The sequence below is a fragment of the Lynx canadensis genome, chromosome X (genome assembly GCF_007474595.2).
Source record: "Lynx canadensis isolate LIC74 chromosome X, mLynCan4.pri.v2, whole genome shotgun sequence".
Lineage (NCBI taxonomy): Eukaryota > Metazoa > Chordata > Mammalia > Carnivora > Felidae > Lynx > Lynx canadensis.
In genome coordinates, this window is record NC_044321.2 from 81664607 (window position 1) to 81684260 (window position 19654).

Consider the following 19654-nt stretch of genomic DNA (forward strand, 5'->3'; position numbering starts at 1 on the left):
GGGTCTTATTTATGTTCACTTAAAGGCAATTTTGAAATGTGATATTCCCAATATGTTTTAAGTGTGTGAGCTAAGATCCATCTGTTTGCTATGCCTCCTATTCAAAGTTTCAATAACAAAGGAAGCAATCTCTTACAGTGTTTTGTGAATGTATGAACTGTTATACAAATTGTCCTCTGAATGTGTAAGAGTCCTTGAGAACTCTTCTAGTTAGCCAGGCTCTAGGTCCCTCAAAGGACATAATTGTAAGACCATGTGGCAAAGTATGAACTATAGTTGTTTCAGGTACGAGTGTGCTAGAAATCTTAGTTGTCCCCGTATTTCCCCCCTGCTCTGTGTCCCCCAGGCTTACCAATATGCATTACATCAAAAGTCTTCCTTGCCCTTTGGTTTCCAGTTTGGTTAAAGGGTAATACCCAGAAGAGTGAATTCAGGTATTGTTTTTTGTGCCATCCTGGATTCTTTGAGGTCTCTATGAGCTAACTGCATCCTGAAGATCACAGCTGCTGTCAGGTGGCTCTTTCCACACAGCTGTCTTACCATCCAGTAACCACTCCCACCCCATTCCTCCCCTCCCCCTGTTCCTCTCCCACCCCTCCTCTACACCCCCACCTTCCACTCCCTCCCCTCCTACTCTACTCTTTGCCTACAACACCATATTGGAGGCTGAATTCTGTCACCTCTAAATTCATATTGTGAATTCTTAACCCCCCAGCACCTCAGAATGGGACTGCATTTGGAGATGGAATCTTTATAGAGGTAGTTAAATTAAAACGGGGTCATTAGGCCTCTCCAGAAGAGATTAGGACATAGGTACAGAGGAAATCACAGGAAGGTACCCTTCTACAAGCCCAGGAGAGGCCTCAGAAGAAACCAACCTTGATCTTAGACTTCTGGACTCCAAAACTATAAGAAAATAAATTTGTGTTGTTTAAGCCATCTAGTTTGTGGTACTTTGATGTGGCAGCCCTGGCAAACTAACATGCACCACGAGTTTACTCCTTTGCTGACAACTTGGGAAAAAATTCTCTATTAAACTTCTCAAATCATTTGAGTCCCATTTATTTCCTGCTGGGACCCTGACTGATCCAGTTGGATTACACAGGATTTACTTCCAGATTTGTTCTTACTGTATTTTCTAAAATTTCTGCAGTAACCACGGAATACATTTTTTTCTCTAAAGTAAAAAATACTGTCGGGGTACTTGGGTGGCTGGTTAAGCATCCAACTCTTGATTTCAGCTCAGGTCATGATCTCCTGGTTTGTGAGTTTAAGCCCAGCATGGCACTCTGCACTGATGCTGTGGACCCTGCTTGGGATTTTGTCTCCCTCTCTCTCTGCCCCTCCCCTGCTCGTGCTCTCTCTCAAAATAAATAAACACTTGAAGGAAAACATAAACACTAATTCATGAAACAAAACCTGGTTTGGGAAATCTCCATATACACTAGATTTATTTTTGAGAGAGACAGTGTGAGTGGGGGAGGGAGAGAGAAAGAGGGAGACACAGAATCTGAAGCAGGTTCCAGGCTGTCAGCAGAGCCCGACACCGGGCTTGAACCCAAGAGCCCTGAGATCATGACCTGAGCTGAAGTCACACTCTCAGCTGAAGTTGGACGCTCAACCGACTGAGCCACCCAGGGGACCCTAGAATAAATTTATAATCACAGGCATCCAACATCAATCCTCCTTGGTAAATCCCCTATTCTATAGATTCCCACTGTTATGTCTAAGGGATTATAAAAACAGGGACTATAACCCCAATGCTGGAACTAGGGAAAGCTGCCATCCTTGGTCCAAAATCTACAAGTATTTCTGATCATATATGAAGGTGGCTGCCCATGTTTCCTTTTGTGGGAAAGAAAAGCTCTGCATTAAGGTAAGGGACTGTTATAGTACCCACTAAATATCCTGTTATACCAGCCCAACTCATAGGGACAAGCAGCATCAGGAACAAAACTGGCTCTTACAAGCAGCACTGAAAGCAATCACACTCTGAGAAGCCACACTGAGGGAAGGGGAGGGGAACTGGCATGACAGCATATTCCTGGCTGCCACACCCAAGAAAAAGGAATTCTTTCACCAGGAGTCAGAACTCTCCTTTGATATCATCTAGAGCTTTCCTGGGCTCGCTGACTTGTTGTTCTCAGTAATATTAAAGGCACACTGCAAGGGGCACCTGGGTGGCTCAGTCGGTTAAGCGTCCGACTTCAGTTCAGGTCACGATCTCGCGGTATGTGAGTTCGAGCCCCGCGTCGGGCTCTGGGCTGATGGCTCAGAGCCTGGAGCCTGCTTCCGATTCTGTGTCTCCCTCTCTCTGCCCCTCCCCCGTTCATGCTCTGTCTCTCTCTGTCCCAAACATAAATAAACGTTAAAAAAATTAAAAAAAAAAAGGCACACTGCAAAATACTTGCTTTGAAATTTAGAAACAAATTTTATTTAAGATCTGAAATACAATTCCTAAAATATCAACTTCTCCAGAAAACCGTGGCTACACAATAATGCATTGCCTCTATCATGTTAGAACGTGCATTAGACTCAAATACAAAAACCATGAAACAAACCACCATCCTTCAACAATTTGAGCAGAGAGAGAATGCCTAAGGAACAACATAGATGGACTTGCAGAGGATGGGCTGTTTTACTTCAAGCACCATTAAAAAAAAAAAAAAAGAGCACAAATGCATGGGTTTTCGGGTATATACATTAAGTTGAACCTTTGGCACTAGGAATCAGGGCATTTTGTCATGGAGCATTAACGCATATTAGAAAATTGTGTAGTGTCAAAGGGATAGAACCACCAGCATTCAAGCAATGTTGTCAACTAGGCAATAAAATATTCTATTGAATGTTTCTTCTTTGTCTAATTACTGCGTACACTGGTAGCAACTTTGAAATGAGAAAAGGAGCTTGCACTCCTTTCATTTTCTGTTTAAAACAAAACAGAAAACAAAATTGAAACATAAGCCCTGTTATACATTAACAATTTTAAAGAACATCAATTATACAAGAAAAAGACTAAGAACAAAAAGAGTGTTTACAGATACCAGACGTAACAGTGAGTGGTCACTAGACCCTCACAGGGCTTTGCGGTGGTACTCAGCCGAAGCCACTTTGTAATCACTGGCAGTAAACAGAGACGCAGCATTCTTTGCCAGATATTTTAGAAAATCATGCAAATAGCCCAACAATAATGCAAGGCTCTTCTCATCAAGGGGCGTATACGCCAACATTGCTCCGATTCTTACAAATAATCTCAGTAGATGTGGGGCTCCATAAACCTGGGACATTGGCGCATCAGGGTGAGCCAAGAGGATTTCGGCATACTGGGGCCTCTCAAATTTGTAGAGCAGCTGAGTGCCCAACATCACATTGAAATATTCTTTTATTCCTGCCACAACTTCATTAACTGCATATTCCTTATTATCAACATTTCCCTGCGACTTCTTACAATTTGCGTACTCCTCCAGAATAGCATCTACATTTTTCTTAGCAGGGAGTTGAAACAGCTGCTTCTGCCTGGTAACTAAGTCCCAGTCCTCAACAAGCCATGGTTTTAATTCTTCAGGAATCTTCACTTTAACTTCCATTCTATTCTTAAATGCCTCCTCACTTTCGACAGTGGGGTCTGCCCGGGCCCTTTTCTTCCGAGGTGGCTGAGGTGCTTCGCTGGTACTGCCACCATCTCCATTTCCAGGAGTCTTCTGTTTGTTCTTTCTTGTCTTCCTCACTGATCCTGAAGGGGGGTTCTCTGCAGAGCGACCCCCCCATCTGCCTGGGAGAGCTGGTTCCACATTCTTCTGCTGTGAACCAGCAGTCTTCTTTCCTGAAGAGGCCCCTCTCATCTTACTTCTCTGCATATTGCTTCTACTTGGTTTTTTGAAGTTGTCTTCTTCTGCAGATTGTTGTCCACGAGTTTGAGAACCCTGCTTTCTGGAACTCATTCAACCCTGTTTTTATTCCAACCACTGTAATACATAAAGCATTTTGCTTGTTTGTTTTCTATAGTGACCTTTAACACACTGTGCTTAGTACAACACAAGTTATTCTCTTGGAATTTGGATCTCAAATCCTAATTCGGGATCATGTATAAGTGACTTACTACCTCCACCCTCTTTTTCTGATCTTCACTACTAACCACTACTCTTACCCATCCAATCACTCATCAGACTTGCCCAAAAGTTAGTTTTTTGGTGCCACCGAAAAGACAGGATTATAATTTTAAACAAATGATGAATTAAAATGGAAAACTACACAAGGCAGTGGAGGTCAAATTCAACACTCTGAACAGGAAAAAGGACAAGATGAACTTTAGTTGACTAAAGGCAAAATGAGTAACAGTAAAGGTTTCTGTAGGAGTCCAGGTAGGCCTGAACTAGAGTGATGACAGAGTCCAGACAAACTGAATACAAAACTTGGTAAATGAAGGAGAGGGAGGAGTCAAAGGTAGCTGTGTAATTTTAAGCCTGGGTAATTAATGGATTAATAAAAACATTGATTTTAATGATGAGTTTAGAAACAGCCATAAAATAATAGGAAATAAGTAATCCATCCATTGAATTAGCTATCATACATTATTGCACATCTGCTTTGGGACAGCTACTATGCTAGGTGTTAAGGATTCAAGTATCTAAAGTGGCAATTAAAAAACAATGAGGTTAGTACAATGATAGTAATAGGCACATAGTATTTAGTAGTAAACAAGAAATGGTACATGACACAACTTTCAGTATTAGCTGAAATCACTTGGAGGAAGTGATATATCAGTGAGGGAGAAGTCAGTGATGACTCCCAGGTTTTGATAATGAATGATTAGGTCATTAGCATTATCACATGAAATTGCATCTAGAGGAGGAAATGGATTAGAGAGGAAAGAAGTTCAGTACTGGATCTATTAAGTGTGAGGTGTACAGTTATATATTTAACTTTAAAACGCAGCTAAAGGTCAGAGCCAGAAATGGAGATCTGAGAGTAATCATATAGCTGTTACTCGAAGCTATGAAAGCCATCAAAATCATTCATGAAGAGGAAAAAAAACTGAACCAAAGTATGGAATACTGGAAAAACCTAAAAGACTGACGTATAAGGGGTGAGCAGAGAGACCAAAAACAAAACAAAAATGGTCAGAGCAGCAACAGAAGAATTAAAAGAATGTTCTTTTGGAAGCCAAAGAAGTTGAGAGTTTCAAGAAGGAATTGGGATAAAATGCAGCAGAAAGGGCTAATAAGGTAAAGCTGAAAAAAACAGTGTTCTATGATTCTTACAGTGTGACAGATGAAGTAATTTCTTTGACTTACATAATCCTCTTCCTTCTTTCCTTTCCAAGAACTCCTAGTGTTTTCCTAGACGGAACCTCCTAGATCTCCTGGGATAGTCTGGAAGAAGGTGGGAGACACAAACTAGAAAGGAAAACAGATACCTGTCAAGATGAACTTTTGTGAAAGAATACAGAAAAAAGTAATCTTATTTTATGACTGTGGTTTACGACTGTAATATCAGAGAAAATATATGAGCTCCACTGTTAGACATACTTCTACTTCAATTAGGCCCTGCCATTTATCAGTTGTGAGGACTTAGGTAAGATATGTAAGCTCACTTGGCCTCTTTTTCTCATCTATGGAATGAAGCAAATTACCCCCTAGCCTTCACAGGTTCTTGTTAAGAACTTCTTGTATACAACGTGGCTAAACAACAGCTACAGGAATACATGTGATCATGGATACAAAGATATTCACTGCGGTGGCATTTTTAATACTGAAAAACTGGAACACCTAAATTTTCTTCTAACATAAATTACGTATGCACACTATGGAAGAACATTCAAATGAGTTAAGAGAACCATGTACCAACATGGTTCTGATGTTCAATTCTGTACTATTAGGTAAACAGGCATAATGCATAGTATGTACAATAGGATCCTTAAGAGATAAGATAGCACAGGCTGAAAAATAACTATCAGTCTCACACAGTTCTTATGAACAGTGAGTGTGATCAAATTCCTGTTTTAAACTGATACGCATAAATGCATAGGAAAGTATCTAGATGAATAAATACCAGATTAAAATCAGGGTAATCTCTGAGAAAAAATGAGGGATGAGGGTGGATCAGCCTTAAACCAGATTTCTCTGGTAACTGTGGCCTTTCACCCACAGAAAAAGCCCCTCAACCAATCCCTAGACCTCAACAATGTTGAGCAGATATCAGGGAAACCCTGAGGGGGGAAAGAAGAGGTAAGAAATGCTAGACAACCAGAGGTTTGAATCAAGGAAACCAGTTATTAGGAAGACAGACCTGGGTGCTAGAGCTTTCATTAAGCAAATGATATCCTCTAACTAAAAGGGCACAAAGCTCTGAGCAGAAAGGACAAAGGTGGCTCTCAGAGAGCATCAAAACCTGTAAATACAGTTACTGACCCTGTGGGAATCAGAAACCTTCTGGCTGAGAGGGATATACAGACACATTCTGTGAAGGATCAGAAAACAGCTAGTGTGTCATGGCATACATTGCAAGCTATCACGCTTACAAAAATATTTTTCTAAAAAAACAGTCATTGTGACCAGGACAGAAGGGACACAGTATCTGACGTTTTAAGAGAATTTAGTTAATATAGGTGAAATCCAGAAAATCCACCTCAGAACTGCTATATTGCAGAGCTTTCACAAAACAAGGGGACAGTTAAAATACCAACTAAAGAAAGCAAGATGGCCCAGTACCAGCCAGCCAGACTGTGTAAAACAGAAGTAAGGCCAGGCTGGACAGGAAGTATTTTGGAAGTCTCACTGGTACTAGCAAATCCTTACTGAGGAACTTGAAAATGATAGCTGAACCTACCATACATCCTTGGCATTAATCACATATATTCATTCATAGGAAAACTACCAAAAGGAATTCTACCTGTTTGATTAACTGGGTGAGTTGTCATTCTCCACAAATTCTTATATTACTCATATGAAGTCTCAATGAAATATCTGCCATTATACAGAAAAACACATGTACCACAAGTCAAGGTTTGTGACCAGAGTGAATAAAGCCAGGGAAACAGCCTTTCTAGGAATTGTCTCAGTACCTTTATTTTCATTTGAATATCCTACAGATCAAATTACTACTACCTGGAAGTCAGAAACCAGACATCAAAGGAAGGGAATACCTGTCCTTTAGATGTCTGCTCCTACTTGTAGTACAAGTTTGTGGATAGCTTTGCACTTTGTACCACTCTTACCAGTTTAACACTTCTCCATGATCAAGGATAGATGTGCTGTGCACACCCATTTAAAAAGTTTGCACTGTAGATTTGCCAGTTTGTCTTGAGTTTCAGGCTTTATTAACATTGTTTATTGACTTAGCATGCCTACTCTTTGCTCCCATCATGCTCCCTCATCTCCTTCATCTAAATACCACAGAAATCCTATCTCTTCCTTAAATCTCCAATTCTAGCCCGTTTCTCTCCCATCTCCAGTATGATATGAAGCTGATGCTAATTTTACTTATAGAACTACACCATTAATCCCTATTTGTCACAGGCCTTGTGTTATACTTATCTCACATATTATGGAGCAGCACTTAGGTCCCTGGTGGGTATACAACAGTGAATCAAAGCAAGTGATTCAACACATGAAGAAAATGGAGGCAAATCAGGGACAAATCATCAAATATTTTTTCACTTGTTCTCTACAGGTCAGCTCTAGGGTAGGCCAGACTTTGAGAAAACACATTTGTAGGTTTGCCCTAGGTTTCTATTTTTAATTTCTGTGTAAATATTTAAACAGATATAAGCTAATACTGGTATCAAATCCTAGATCTTCCCTTTAAAAAAGTTTGTAACTACAACTCATTTTTCCCATACAATGTTATAATACGCAAGGATCTTGAGAGCTGTGTATTTTATTAAATGGCCATACCTTAAACCACCCCCTTAAGGGAAAAGTGATTCCCCCTCAGTTTACCCTGTAGTAACTATTAAAACATTTTTGTCCTCATTTCCTATTAACATTTCCAGATGCAGATGTAGTAGGTCAAGAGGGAATAACAGGTTATCAAATTACTCCCCCATGCTATACCAATTTCCAACTTTACAAGTAGTGCGTAAAACTATCACACCCATACTCTCGTCAGCGGTGGCTAGTCTCATTTACAAAATTCATAAAATTTGATAAAATGTTTAGCTGTTCAGCTTCTTAGTGATGCTTCAACATTTAAGGTGTCTATTGGCCTTACATATATGGCTCTTGTTCCCTGCCCAGTTGATTCTTATAGTGATTTTAACATTTATAGGAGCTCTTTATCAAGAGTTGTCATTCTGGGGCAAATATTTCCCCTAGTGTGCTTTTATAGTGTCTGATGTTATGATTTTAAAGTTTTATATAATGACATGTTAGTTTTTCCTTCCACTGTTAAAACAGGTCATCTTAATGGATGTTTTATATTTTAATCCTTAATACACCCAGAATTTACTTTGTAAGTTATGAACTGAAAAGCCTGTATTTTCTCCAAATAGTTAATTTTGTGGCACTATTTTGGGGTAATATTTCTTTTACATGTGTGTAAATACCAACACACATAATGATGTTGGAATTCTCCCTTTACTTCCCTTCCCCAATCCCAGGAGTGTGCAGGACTTCAAATTTTATATACATATTCACACAAAACATACCTTTAAAACTAAATGTGTATTTTATATTTGACTTGGCAAAGTGAGACCTACTGCCCCATACCTTTTCCTACTTTAACATGGGCATCTGTCATTCTTTTTAATATCCACATTACTGTATAATCTCCGTGCCAGAATTTAACCAGTTCCTTATTAATGAACATTTAGGGTGTTTCTGATACTTCATTATTACAGAAATGCTATAATAGATGTAAGTAAGTGGACAGATATATTAGAGAATTAGGGACTTCAGGATTATTCTCAGAAGTGGAACTGTTCTGACGAGATAGAGGCAAATTCAACTTGTAAAGAACTGCTTGAATTTGTACTCCCAGCAAAAACCTTAAAGTTCATTCATCTACACCTTCAGCAACACTGGATAAACATCTTTTGGAAAAAAACTTTGTTCTGCTTATCCAGTATACAGTAATATTTTATTTTAATATGTGGGATATTGAGCATCTTTAATACATTCATGTGATGTTTTTCTTATGTGAATGTTTGCTTTCTTTATTGATTTCTAATAATTAAATCCTAAGTTTTCTTGGGTATGTTGGAAATATTTTTTCCAAAGTCATTTTCCTTCTAAGTGGGTCTCTGTGTGCATGTGTGTGTGTATACACACACAAATATGTCAACCTTTTCCTTTGTGAACGTTGGCATTTATGTTATGTCTAGGTAAAATGCTTCCAAATCAATATTCTAAAAACGATTTCCTATATTTCTTGGTATTTTTATAGTTTCTTCCAAATATATAACTTTTCTTAATATTAATTATTAAAGAGGCCATCCTTTCCCCGCTGATTTAAAATGCTATTATAGAACATTCTAAATTTTTAGATGAACATGGGTCTCTTAAGGTACTCTCTTCCCAATGATTTTTGATTATTCAATTTTTAAAGGTTATCATTGTTTCTAGGTCACCTGGTCTGTCATAGAGACCTCTGTTTTCACATCAGTATCACATTGGTTTAATTATCATAAAGATATAAATGTTACCCTAGAATAACACTTGTAAATGGTTTCCAGTTATGTTTGATTATTGGAAGTATTATTTGAAGTAGCAAAAACACTGGAATCAACCTAGAGGACTATCACTAGTAATTTAGAAAGATAAAATGTGCTTTACCCATGAGATGGATTAACATGCTAGTTAAAAGAATGCCACTGTGAAAGGAATTAAATAGAACTCTAAGAATGGACATGAAGACAGCCAAGACAATTAGCTAAATAAAGATAGTAAGTTGCAAAACGATACCTAGAGCATACCAAGTCTATGTAAAAGAAAACACAGAACAGTATTTTATATATGGATATCCATATGTTTTTAAACAGATACATAATTTAGAGATCTAGAAGGACTGGTAATAGTGGTTAACTCTGGAGAAAGTTAAGAGAATCAGGGGTGGTGAAGAAATGGAAACTCGAACCTACTCTGTAACATTTAAACTTTTTCATTTTAAGGATAATATATTCACATGTCAATTACATGACTAAAAATTTATATTAAAATATAGATTTAAAATTCATAATCATATTCTGATCTATTTTTATCCTTGGATCTCACACATAGCTGAACTTTTCAGTGAATTATCACTGTGTATCATACATTTTGTAGGCACACCATTCAGACTGGTTTCCTTCCCCCCACTTCTAGGTTCTACCCATCCTTGGAGGCATAGGTCAAGGTTCTTTTCCTCTTTGAGGCTTTCATTTCAGGATACTCTGGACCTTGCCTTCTCTGAGCTCCTATTGGCCTAAGAGCCCACCTCCCTTCCTTTTGCCCTTAATCATTCTCCAAAAGGCCTTCTGTATAGGTGTTTTTTCTGTGGGTGTGCATACCCATCTACTGCATCTTTTCCACCAGGGCAGCACCCTCCTATGCAGCCTCGATTTCAGAAGGGAAAAAAAATAAGGAAAATATAGTGACTCCATGGGAAAATGAAGCTTTCAAGTGACTGGAAAAACCTTCCTTCATCTTCTCATGCAAGTAATGGGCCATTTAGGAATGCAGACTCCAAAGGCTAACATTTTTGGTATGGGTGTGTCACAAATGAGTGTAAACATCTATGGTTTGTTGAAATAAACCTTTAAAAGCACATATACCATTACAGTTAATTTATATCCATTCTCTTCTGGATCTTGGAACACTTCCTTTATGTTTAACATTATTGTTTGAGTCTGAGACAAAGGAGGAATGACAGAAAAGCAGTTAGCAGACTGAATATGTTTATGACTTCCTAGTTAAAATTACAGCTCCTGGAAATTCCCTTATAAATAAATAAGATCAATATACTCAATATCTTTCTAGATTGTTAGGATAAGCCAGAAGTCATAATTTCAGATTTCAGTTCTAGTGTTAACTGCTGCTTCTGGAAAATCAGGAAAGAAACCAACAGTATTAATTTTGTTTTATATTTCCAAAAAGAATTATTCACTGCTTTTAGAAGTGTAAGAGTGTATGTGTGTGTAAACCAGGATGTACCAGAAGGACTAACAAAGCCATAATTATTATTAAAGCAAACACTTGTATGTGCCAAGCACTGTCCTGGTACTTTACATGTAATCCCTTCAAAAATCCTATGACATAGGAATAATTATCTTTATGTTACACATGAAGAAATTTAGGGACAAAGTGAGTTAAGTATCTTGCCCAGGATCACACAGTAAGTGGCAGAGACAAAATTCAAATTAAAGCAGTTAGTCTTTACCCTTAACCACTAAATTATGCTGTACATGGGAGGAAACAAAATTAAAATAATAATAATAATAATAATAATAATAATAATATTGTAGTATTTCTTATCAAAGAATGTAACATTATACAGCCTTCTGTTGTTTAGGCACTTACTATACTGGAAGCACTACTGGACTTAGCCTCATCCTTCCCTTCTTAGAATTTAGAGTGTTTTTGCAAAAAAGTGCTTATTAATCTTAAAAATATTCCTGGGCAGTGAGGAAGGTTATGTGGAACTATCTTGTTTGAGAATTGAGGCCAAGAGAAGAGAGGCACTCACCCAGATTCTGTAATCAGGGATGATTCTGCAACCAGGATCAGATCTTCTGATCCTTATTATACAGCAAACTTAGCTTTTCTGATGATGGCCTGGAAGGTCAAAGAAAGGGACAGAAAAGGACATAAAATAAAAAGATATGAGAACCTTTTTTTCTTTATCAACCAGTGCATTTTATCACACACTAAGGATACCATAGCTGATAAATAATGTGCAAATGTTTCTTTTTCCCTTCTTGTAGTTGTATTTTCAAATTTACTTTACTGTACATTTATCCTGATTTTCAGTAAAGTAACTGTCTTTTTTATACTTTTTATTAAGGATAATTTCAAATAAATAAAAATGTAGAAGGAAGAGTATTATAAACCTACAACAATCACCCAGCTTCAACAATTACCAACTGAAGGCCATCTTGTTTCATCTATAACCCCACCCACTGCTCCCCCCCCACTCCGATTTTTTTAAGCAAACCGAATAGCTGATTTTCTGTATTTTATTATGGAAAATGTCAAACATATACCAAGGAAGACAATAATATGAGGAACCCCATATGCCCTATCACTTAACTCAAACAATTAACTTAGGGCCAATTTTGTTTCATCTATACACCCCTCCCCAATTCCCCCTACCGCTGAGATTCTGAAGCAAATACCAGTCATCTACGTATTTGAAGTCATTCCCAGACATTTTATTAATTAATCCGCAAATATTTTCCTATATATCTCTACAAGATAGACAATTTGAAAACAACCATTACTGCCATTATAACGTCTAAAAATAGGCATCAATTCCTTTAAAAAAAACCCATCAAACCTGTCTTCACATTTTCCCGATGCATCTTAAACCGTTTTTTTTTTTTTTTTAACAGTTGGTATGTTCAAATCAGGATCCAAACAAGGCCTACTCATCGCATGTGGTTCATCTCCTGATCGCTCTCGTTCTCCATCTCCCCTCACCGCCCCCCCCCGCCTTTTAAACTTTTAAATATGGAAAATTCCAATCCCCGCTATTTTGAGCTAATTCTCAAATAGTAAATTATTTCAGCGGTAAAAATTGATATGTCTTTTTTATAACTCGAATTTCTCCTAGGGAAGAAGTTAATGGGCAGGAAAAGCAATATAATGAACGAATTTACATAATTTATATTGTTTCTCATTCTGTTACGCGGTTTTTCACTCCACAATAATAGCGAATATTTTTCTGAGCCAGCATTGGTATTGTCTTATACGCAGTAACACACAGTACAAGCCTCTGAGGTAAACGTCTCTGAGGTAGATACTATTATTATCACCATTTTACAAACATGGAAACCAAGACACGGAAAGAACAGGAGCCAGCCCAAGCAGGGCGTTGGCGAGTAGGAATTTGAATGAGGCTCTGCTCAGTTGTAAAGCAATATGATAATCTTGTCTATATACGCGGCAATAAAAAGAAATCATCAACCCTTTCACCCCACCCCCACCCCGAAACCTGAAACGAGAATCCAGTTCTTTCCAGCAGCCGACGTGTGACCACTGCCGTCCCTCCAACCGCCATAGTAAAGCCAGGTTTCTCTGGCAACTGATATCCATAGGCAGACACGTCACCCTGGAGGCGGGCTTATGCTCTCCAGCCAATCACAATCGTCTTGTCTAAGTTTTAGAATGTTCCATAACCAAATGATTGGACGAGGCCTACCACGTCAGCGATGACACTTCGCCGCAGTAAAGGCGGGTGCTAGCAACCTGCTTCTTCACGGTTAAGGCTGGAAGCAAACCAATCATCTTTCTCCTTTAGTGCGCGCTCTGGCCAATGACGCTCGCCCTCTTAGGCTCTTAGCCCGCCCACCAAAAGCGCGACAGCCGTTGGGTCATAAGTCTATAGGGCAGGGTGTTCACGTGGCCTATTTTCACGACCCAGAGTTCCTCTGACCAGAGTTGTTTTTTTTTTCTTCTTTTCTTTTCTTTCTTTTTTTTTTTTTTTTTTCCTGCAGGGAGGCATTATGGGTTTTTTTTTTTTTCCACTGGGAAAGGAAGTGTCTACGTGGCCTGCGGAAACAGGATGGGCGGAAATGAGCTAAGATTCCCGCGAGTGGGGAAGCGCGAGGTCAATCCTGGGGCCACGCCCCCCAACCTCTTGGACAACTCTCGGAGTGAAAAAAAAAGCAGAGCGGGGTTTTTAATGTGTGTGAGGGGTGTGGGGGTGTGGTATTGGGGCCGTTGTGTTTGTGCCCGGGGGAGCTCCCGTAGCTCTGGGGTTAGGGTGTGCGCGCGCGCGGCAGTCCTCGTGGTGTTGGAGGTGGTGGGTGTGCTCAGGGGTGCGCCCCTAGCGTTGGGACTTAGTGTTGGGGCCGGTGTGTGTCCCAAAGCGGGGGCGCGCGCGCGTGTGTGTGTGCGCGCGCGCTCATGCACGCGCGCGCTCATGCTCGCACGTTGTGTATGGAATGTTCTCTACTTTTATATGAGTTTGAAAATTGTTCTAATGAAAAGGAAAATAAGTCAAGGCGACCATAACCAATAAGGAACCTTTACCAGAAATATTTTGGTCTCTCCTATCGATTTAATTTCAGACCCTAAAAATACACTTTCCTCCCACGTTTTTCTTTGTTGCCAAAATTCTGTTCTAAACCATAGTTCTTCAGTTAAGAGCCAAACCCTCCCAATCCCGTATTAGCAATTCCAAGGAGCAGCTTCTTTACCGTTCTCTAGTATCCCCTCCCATCCCCCACCTACAAAGTTGGGTGCAGTTCTCTTGGCACAAACACAATTTTCTGCCAGCAATATCTGTATGTAACAGCCTTCTTCAGTCTCTCACTCTCGCGCTCTATCCATCTATCTATCTATACAGACTCCGAATTTCTGTAGGGGCTGAGGCTCTCTTACCTTTTTGTCCTGATCTCCAAGCACAGTGCCCTTCAGGCAATTATGCACTCAGTTAATTTTCCAGAAAGTTCTCTGGGTGAGGTTTATACCTCTTGAGTCAGCCGCTAGATGCCACCAAATCCCAGCAAAGGATGGGCTGTTTAGTGCCTGGAATTATGGGATTTTGTTCCCCCTCTTTCTGATTTGTTGAATTCCACAATCTATAGGGATCATATATATCATTCATTGCTAGGGAAAAAATTAACTTCTGTAAATAGTCCAGCCAGGCAGAAGACTATGGCCCTAGATCTAGATGTTTTTCCTTGTTTCCCTTTTTTAAAAAGATTCCCCCTCCTGCCCTCTCTTATTTCCTCCTTGCCTTTTTTGGGGGGTCAGAATTGATGAATGACCCCAGGCCCTGATGATGAAGATAGAATTCTTTCTGTGCACCTTCTTTTCAAAACTGATCTTTTTCTCTTGACATTTTTATTAAATATGGGTGTTTGCACCCTATTTTTTGTAATGGTACTGCTACACTTTGTTAATGTCTTTGGAGTTAGAGACTAATTTTATTTTACTTTTATTTTTTAAGGTTTGTTTACATAGAAAGCATGAACAGGAGAGGGGCAGAGAGAAAGGGAGAGAGAGAATCTTGAGCTGGCTGGGTGCTGTCACCACAGAACCAACATGGGGTTTGATCTCACAAACAGTGAGATCATGACCTGAGCTGAAATCAAGAGTCGGACCCTCAACCGAGTGAGCAACCCAGGTGCCTGGAGACCTAATTTTAATTCCCTACTTCCTAGCTCTGAGACCTTGGGCAAATAATTTATGTTCTGTGACCCTCAGCTTTTTGCATGCTTTCTGTAGTTTAGATGCTGTGTCATATCCTTTACATGGATATTCTTCTCTCAGAAAATCCTTATTAGATGGGTATGAATCAATAAAGCTCAAAAAAACAAAAATTAATGTATCTATTTTTATTATTTTTTTAATGTTTATTTATTTTTGGGAGACAGAGTGCAAGCAGGGGAGGGGCAGAGAGAGAGGGAGACACAGAATCTGAAGCAGGCTCCAGGCTCTGAGCTATCAGCACAGAGGCCGTCTGGGGGCTCGAACCCACGAAGCATGGGATCATGACCTGGGACAGAGCCCATAGGGGGGCTCGAACCCACGAATCTTGGGATCATGACCTGGGCTGAAGTCAGATGCTTAACCGAGTGAGCCACCCAGGCGCCCCTAAAAATTAATATATCTTTCAATGTCAATCATACATGTGTGTGCACGCACATGCACACATGTGCACACACACACACAAAGGGGAGAGAGCAAGATTTAGAGCTGTGGTTCTTCAAGTGTGTTTTCCAGACACACCAAGTAGCATTGCATTATTACTTTGGGGAAATTGTCAGAAATTCAGATGCTCAGGCCCCACCTCAAACCTAATGAATCAGAAATCTTAGGGGTAGGGTTTGGTGATCTGTGATATAACAGAGTGTTCTGCTGATTCCTGTGTACACTGAAGTTAAAACCACTGCTTTGGAAGACTGAAATGCAATGCTTATTTTTGTACACTCCACTAGAGGGTGCTACAGAATGTAAAGCAAAACAGTAAATGATCTGTTTATTGAGACACCCTGTATATTTTTTCAAAAATGCTTGTCCTTTTTTATTGAAGTATAGTTGACATACAATATTGTATTAGTTTCAGGTGTACAACACCCTGTAAATTAGCAGTCCCATTTTAAGATTAAAAACTAATGTATAGAGGTGTTCAATTGTTTTCTCAGTGCATACAAGTGGAGGAGTCAGGATTGAAACTGCCTGCTTCTCGAGCCCAAGCCCTTGACAGTACTCTGTTGTTCAGCTATAATAGCTTGTCTTTCTGGGCCTCAAAATACATTATACCTACCTTGTTCCCTGCTTTGCCTAACATTGACTAGAGCACCAAGTAGAGGGCAGAAAAGCAAACCAAATAAATGGAAATATTTTGATGATTTCATACCCTCCCTCATCTCTTTTCTATAATAAGATATCACATAAAAGCTCATAAGTGTTTCCCTTCTTGCTTTTCTATTCCGCAAATGTTCTATCCTACACTTAATCTGTTTTAGTTTATGTCTGAACCTCTTCTATGTGTGGGGGAGGAACCAGGATAGTGAGGAATCATGGTTGTTGAAAGCCTATTGTGGGCCACACCATATAGCTCTATACACATTAATCCCAACAATAGGTCTGCTAATTAGGTGGTAATTATCATTTTATAGGTGGTGAAAGTAGTTCTAGAGACTATATTTATTTTTCTTTGCTCATATGACTTGTAAGTAGTGGAGTCTGGGTAATTCCTGGTATATCTCACAGTACCAGCCTGCTAAAGTTTTTACTGCTCAGTTTTGAATCCGGTTTAGGTACTTACTGTTTATGTAACTTTTAACAAGTTCTTTAAATTTTCTGAGCCTCAGTTTTACCATACATTAAATGGGAACAAATATTCCTGCTTCATAATGTTAGAGCTGCAGTATCTAAAGCAGTAGCCACTAGACATGCGGGTATTTAACTTTGAATTAAAGTTAAGTAAAATTAAAAATTCAGATCCTCAGTTGTACTAACCACATTTCAAGGGCTCAGTAGCTACTTATGGCTAGTATTAGTACCAAACTGAACATCAACAGATACATGATATTTCTACCATCCCAGAAAGCTGTATGTACAGTGCTGATTTAGAGTTATAAAGCATGAAAAAGAACCTAGTATAGTATATAATTCATGGCAGGTGCCAAAGTGATTCCATCTGTTCTTTCCTTTCAGTATCAGAGCTAGGTATGTTCTCCTGTTTTATTGACAGTCAGGAGAGGGGAGTAACTTACCCAATGCACTATAATGGAGGATACGTCTGGCATTGGGACCTACATCTCCTGACTTTCACTCCAATATTCTTTCTAGTAGAACCCATCCTGTTCTACTCTGTTGAGTGAGATCTCAAGGCCAAGGATGTGAATAATGTGAATTAGCTTTCGAGTCAGGGTAGTAGCAGAAAAAGTCATAGGAACTGAATGCCTTCTATGTACCAGGCAGCACTGTGCTCAGTTCTTTACATACGTTATCTTAGTGAATCTTCCGCTGAAGACCAGAGAAGCTAAGTACTCACTTAAAGTTGCCAACTAACAAATGGCAGAGCAAATATTTAGATTTATTTCTGACTCCAAAGCCCAAGTTTTTTTCTTCATTATGCCATGCTATCCTATTCAATGTAAATACCCTCCTGCCCCTTCCACTTACTAAGTAGGATAAACCTTCCATAGATTCCTGACTTAGTGGGTCCTCAGAAAATGTGAGTTACTCTTCCTCCTTCTTACATTTATAACTGAGTCATTGTCTTCACAATTTGTTTCAACTGGAAGGGAAAGATAGCTTAGGTCACTTTTTGATTGGCTTCAAGACCCAAGTCCAGACAGAGACTGTTTATGGTACCGGCCTTCAGAGAGAACACCAGGTGGCTCCAAGATCTCTGTTATTTTCAAGGCCATCATTTCCTCATAAAATGCCTTTGTGCTAATTAGGAACACGAGCCACCTGAGAGCAGACAAATTGTAGAGAAGTGTCCACTCCAGTGAAACAATGAGAAAAATATTTTTCTTTCTCACGGCTGTTGGAGCTCCACCAGGGCAGTCGAAGAATGAGTTTCCTCTAGTTGGGTACACTTGTGCAGGGACAATCTGCTCTGCCTAATAGTAACTGTATCGGTTGCCCTTGCCTTGTGACTAAGAGCCTTCCTAAGTCTGGAAGGTAGTGGTCAGTCTTTTCTGGAGAGTGGAGAGGGACACCAGTGTCCTCTCATGGCTTCTGGATAGTAGGTGAAATTGTTGCATTCTAAGGTTATTTTGGATTTTTTTTTCATTTGGTTCTGACCAGCTTATTGGATGATATTTAAAATAATGGTTAATTTAAAAGTGAAAAAAACTTAATATTTCAAGGCTAAGCAAAATAGTATTTTTAAAAATAATAATGTTTTCTGGGAATGCAAATTGGTGTGGCCACTCTGGAAAACAGTATGGATGTTCCTCAAAAAACTAAAAAATAGAAATACCCTATGACCCAGCAATTGCACTACTGGGCATTTATCCACAGGATACAGGTGTGCTGTTTCGAAAGGACACATGCACCCCCGTGTTTATAGCAGCACTATCAACAATAGCCAAAGTATGGAAAGAGCCCAAATGTCCATCGATGGATGAATGGATAAAGAAAATGTGGATGGAGTATTACTCGGCAATCAAAAAGAATGAAATCTTGCCATTTGCAACTACGTGGTTGGAACTGGAGGGTATTATGCTAAGTGAAATTAGTCAGAGAAAGACAAAAATCATATGACTTCACTCATATGAGGACTTTAAGAAACACAACAGATGAATATAAGGGAAGGGAAACAAAAATAATATAAAAACAGGGAGGGGGACAAAACAGAAGAGACTCACAAATATGGAGAACAAACTGAGGGTTATTGGAGGGATTGTGGGAGGGGGGATGGGCTAAATGGGTAAGGGGCATTGAGGAATCTACTCCTGAAATCATTGTTTCACTATATGCTAACTAATTTGGATGTAAACTTCAAAAAATAAAAAATAAAATTAAAAAAATAATAATGTTTTCTATTTATACCTGCCTCATTCCATAGGGATTTTACAAAAACAGTTCAACAAATTAGTCTACAGAAGTCTAGTTTGCTAGCCTATGACAGACAGGGCAAAGGATGGAAATAGTCATGGAAGTTTTATCCTTTTATGGTGTTTGTTCTCTTTTAGCTCCTTTCTCCTGTAATCAACCCTCCTCTGCTTCAACTGGCCCATCCATTTAGCAGAAAGAGGTTACTTCAAATGACTGAAACATAAATCTAATCAATGTGGTCTTTGGTGACCTTGGAATGCCAAACTTGCACATAATGCTTTGGTTCCCACTTCCTGAGTCAGTAGTTTAGGATGCAATATACCGAAGTTTGTGGTTTTGTGAACCACAGGATTTACTTGGAATCATGTCAAGTTATTCATGTTACACATCAACCAACAGAGGTAAGGACTGATTTTCACCAGTGTATTCTGACTCCTACAATCTGATCATCGTCTCAAAGAGGTTGCCTTGAGCCAGTTTTCCAGAGATAA

General features: G+C 39.3%; 1 protein-coding gene across 3 annotated transcripts; it reads right to left on the minus strand.

Annotated features, from left to right (window-relative positions):
* Positions 1-2407: 2407 nt before the first annotated feature.
* MORF4L2 (mortality factor 4 like 2) lies at positions 2408-13225 on the minus strand. Of its 3 annotated transcripts, none has more exons than XM_030305475.1 (4): positions 13129-13225; positions 11662-11750; positions 5295-5372; positions 2408-3965 (listed from the first exon to the last, which is right to left on the minus strand). In XM_030305475.1, exon 4 carries the CDS (start codon positions 3939-3941, stop codon positions 3075-3077), a length of 867 nt encoding a protein of 288 aa, XP_030161335.1. In that variant the 5' UTR covers positions 3942-3965; positions 5295-5372; positions 11662-11750; positions 13129-13225; the 3' UTR covers positions 2408-3074. The 3 variants fall into 3 exon arrangements, with proteins under 3 accessions (XP_030161335.1, XP_030161334.1, XP_030161336.1); XM_030305474.1 differs by having other exon boundaries at positions 5295-5396; XM_030305476.1 differs by lacking the exon at positions 5295-5372.
* Positions 13226-19654: the final 6429 nt, after the last annotated feature.

Excerpts from the sequence above, each read along its gene's own strand:
- MORF4L2 (XM_030305476.1), bottom strand. The coding sequence starts at position 3,941 with ATGAGTTCCAGAAAGCAGGGTTCTCAAACTCGTGGACAACAATCTGCA.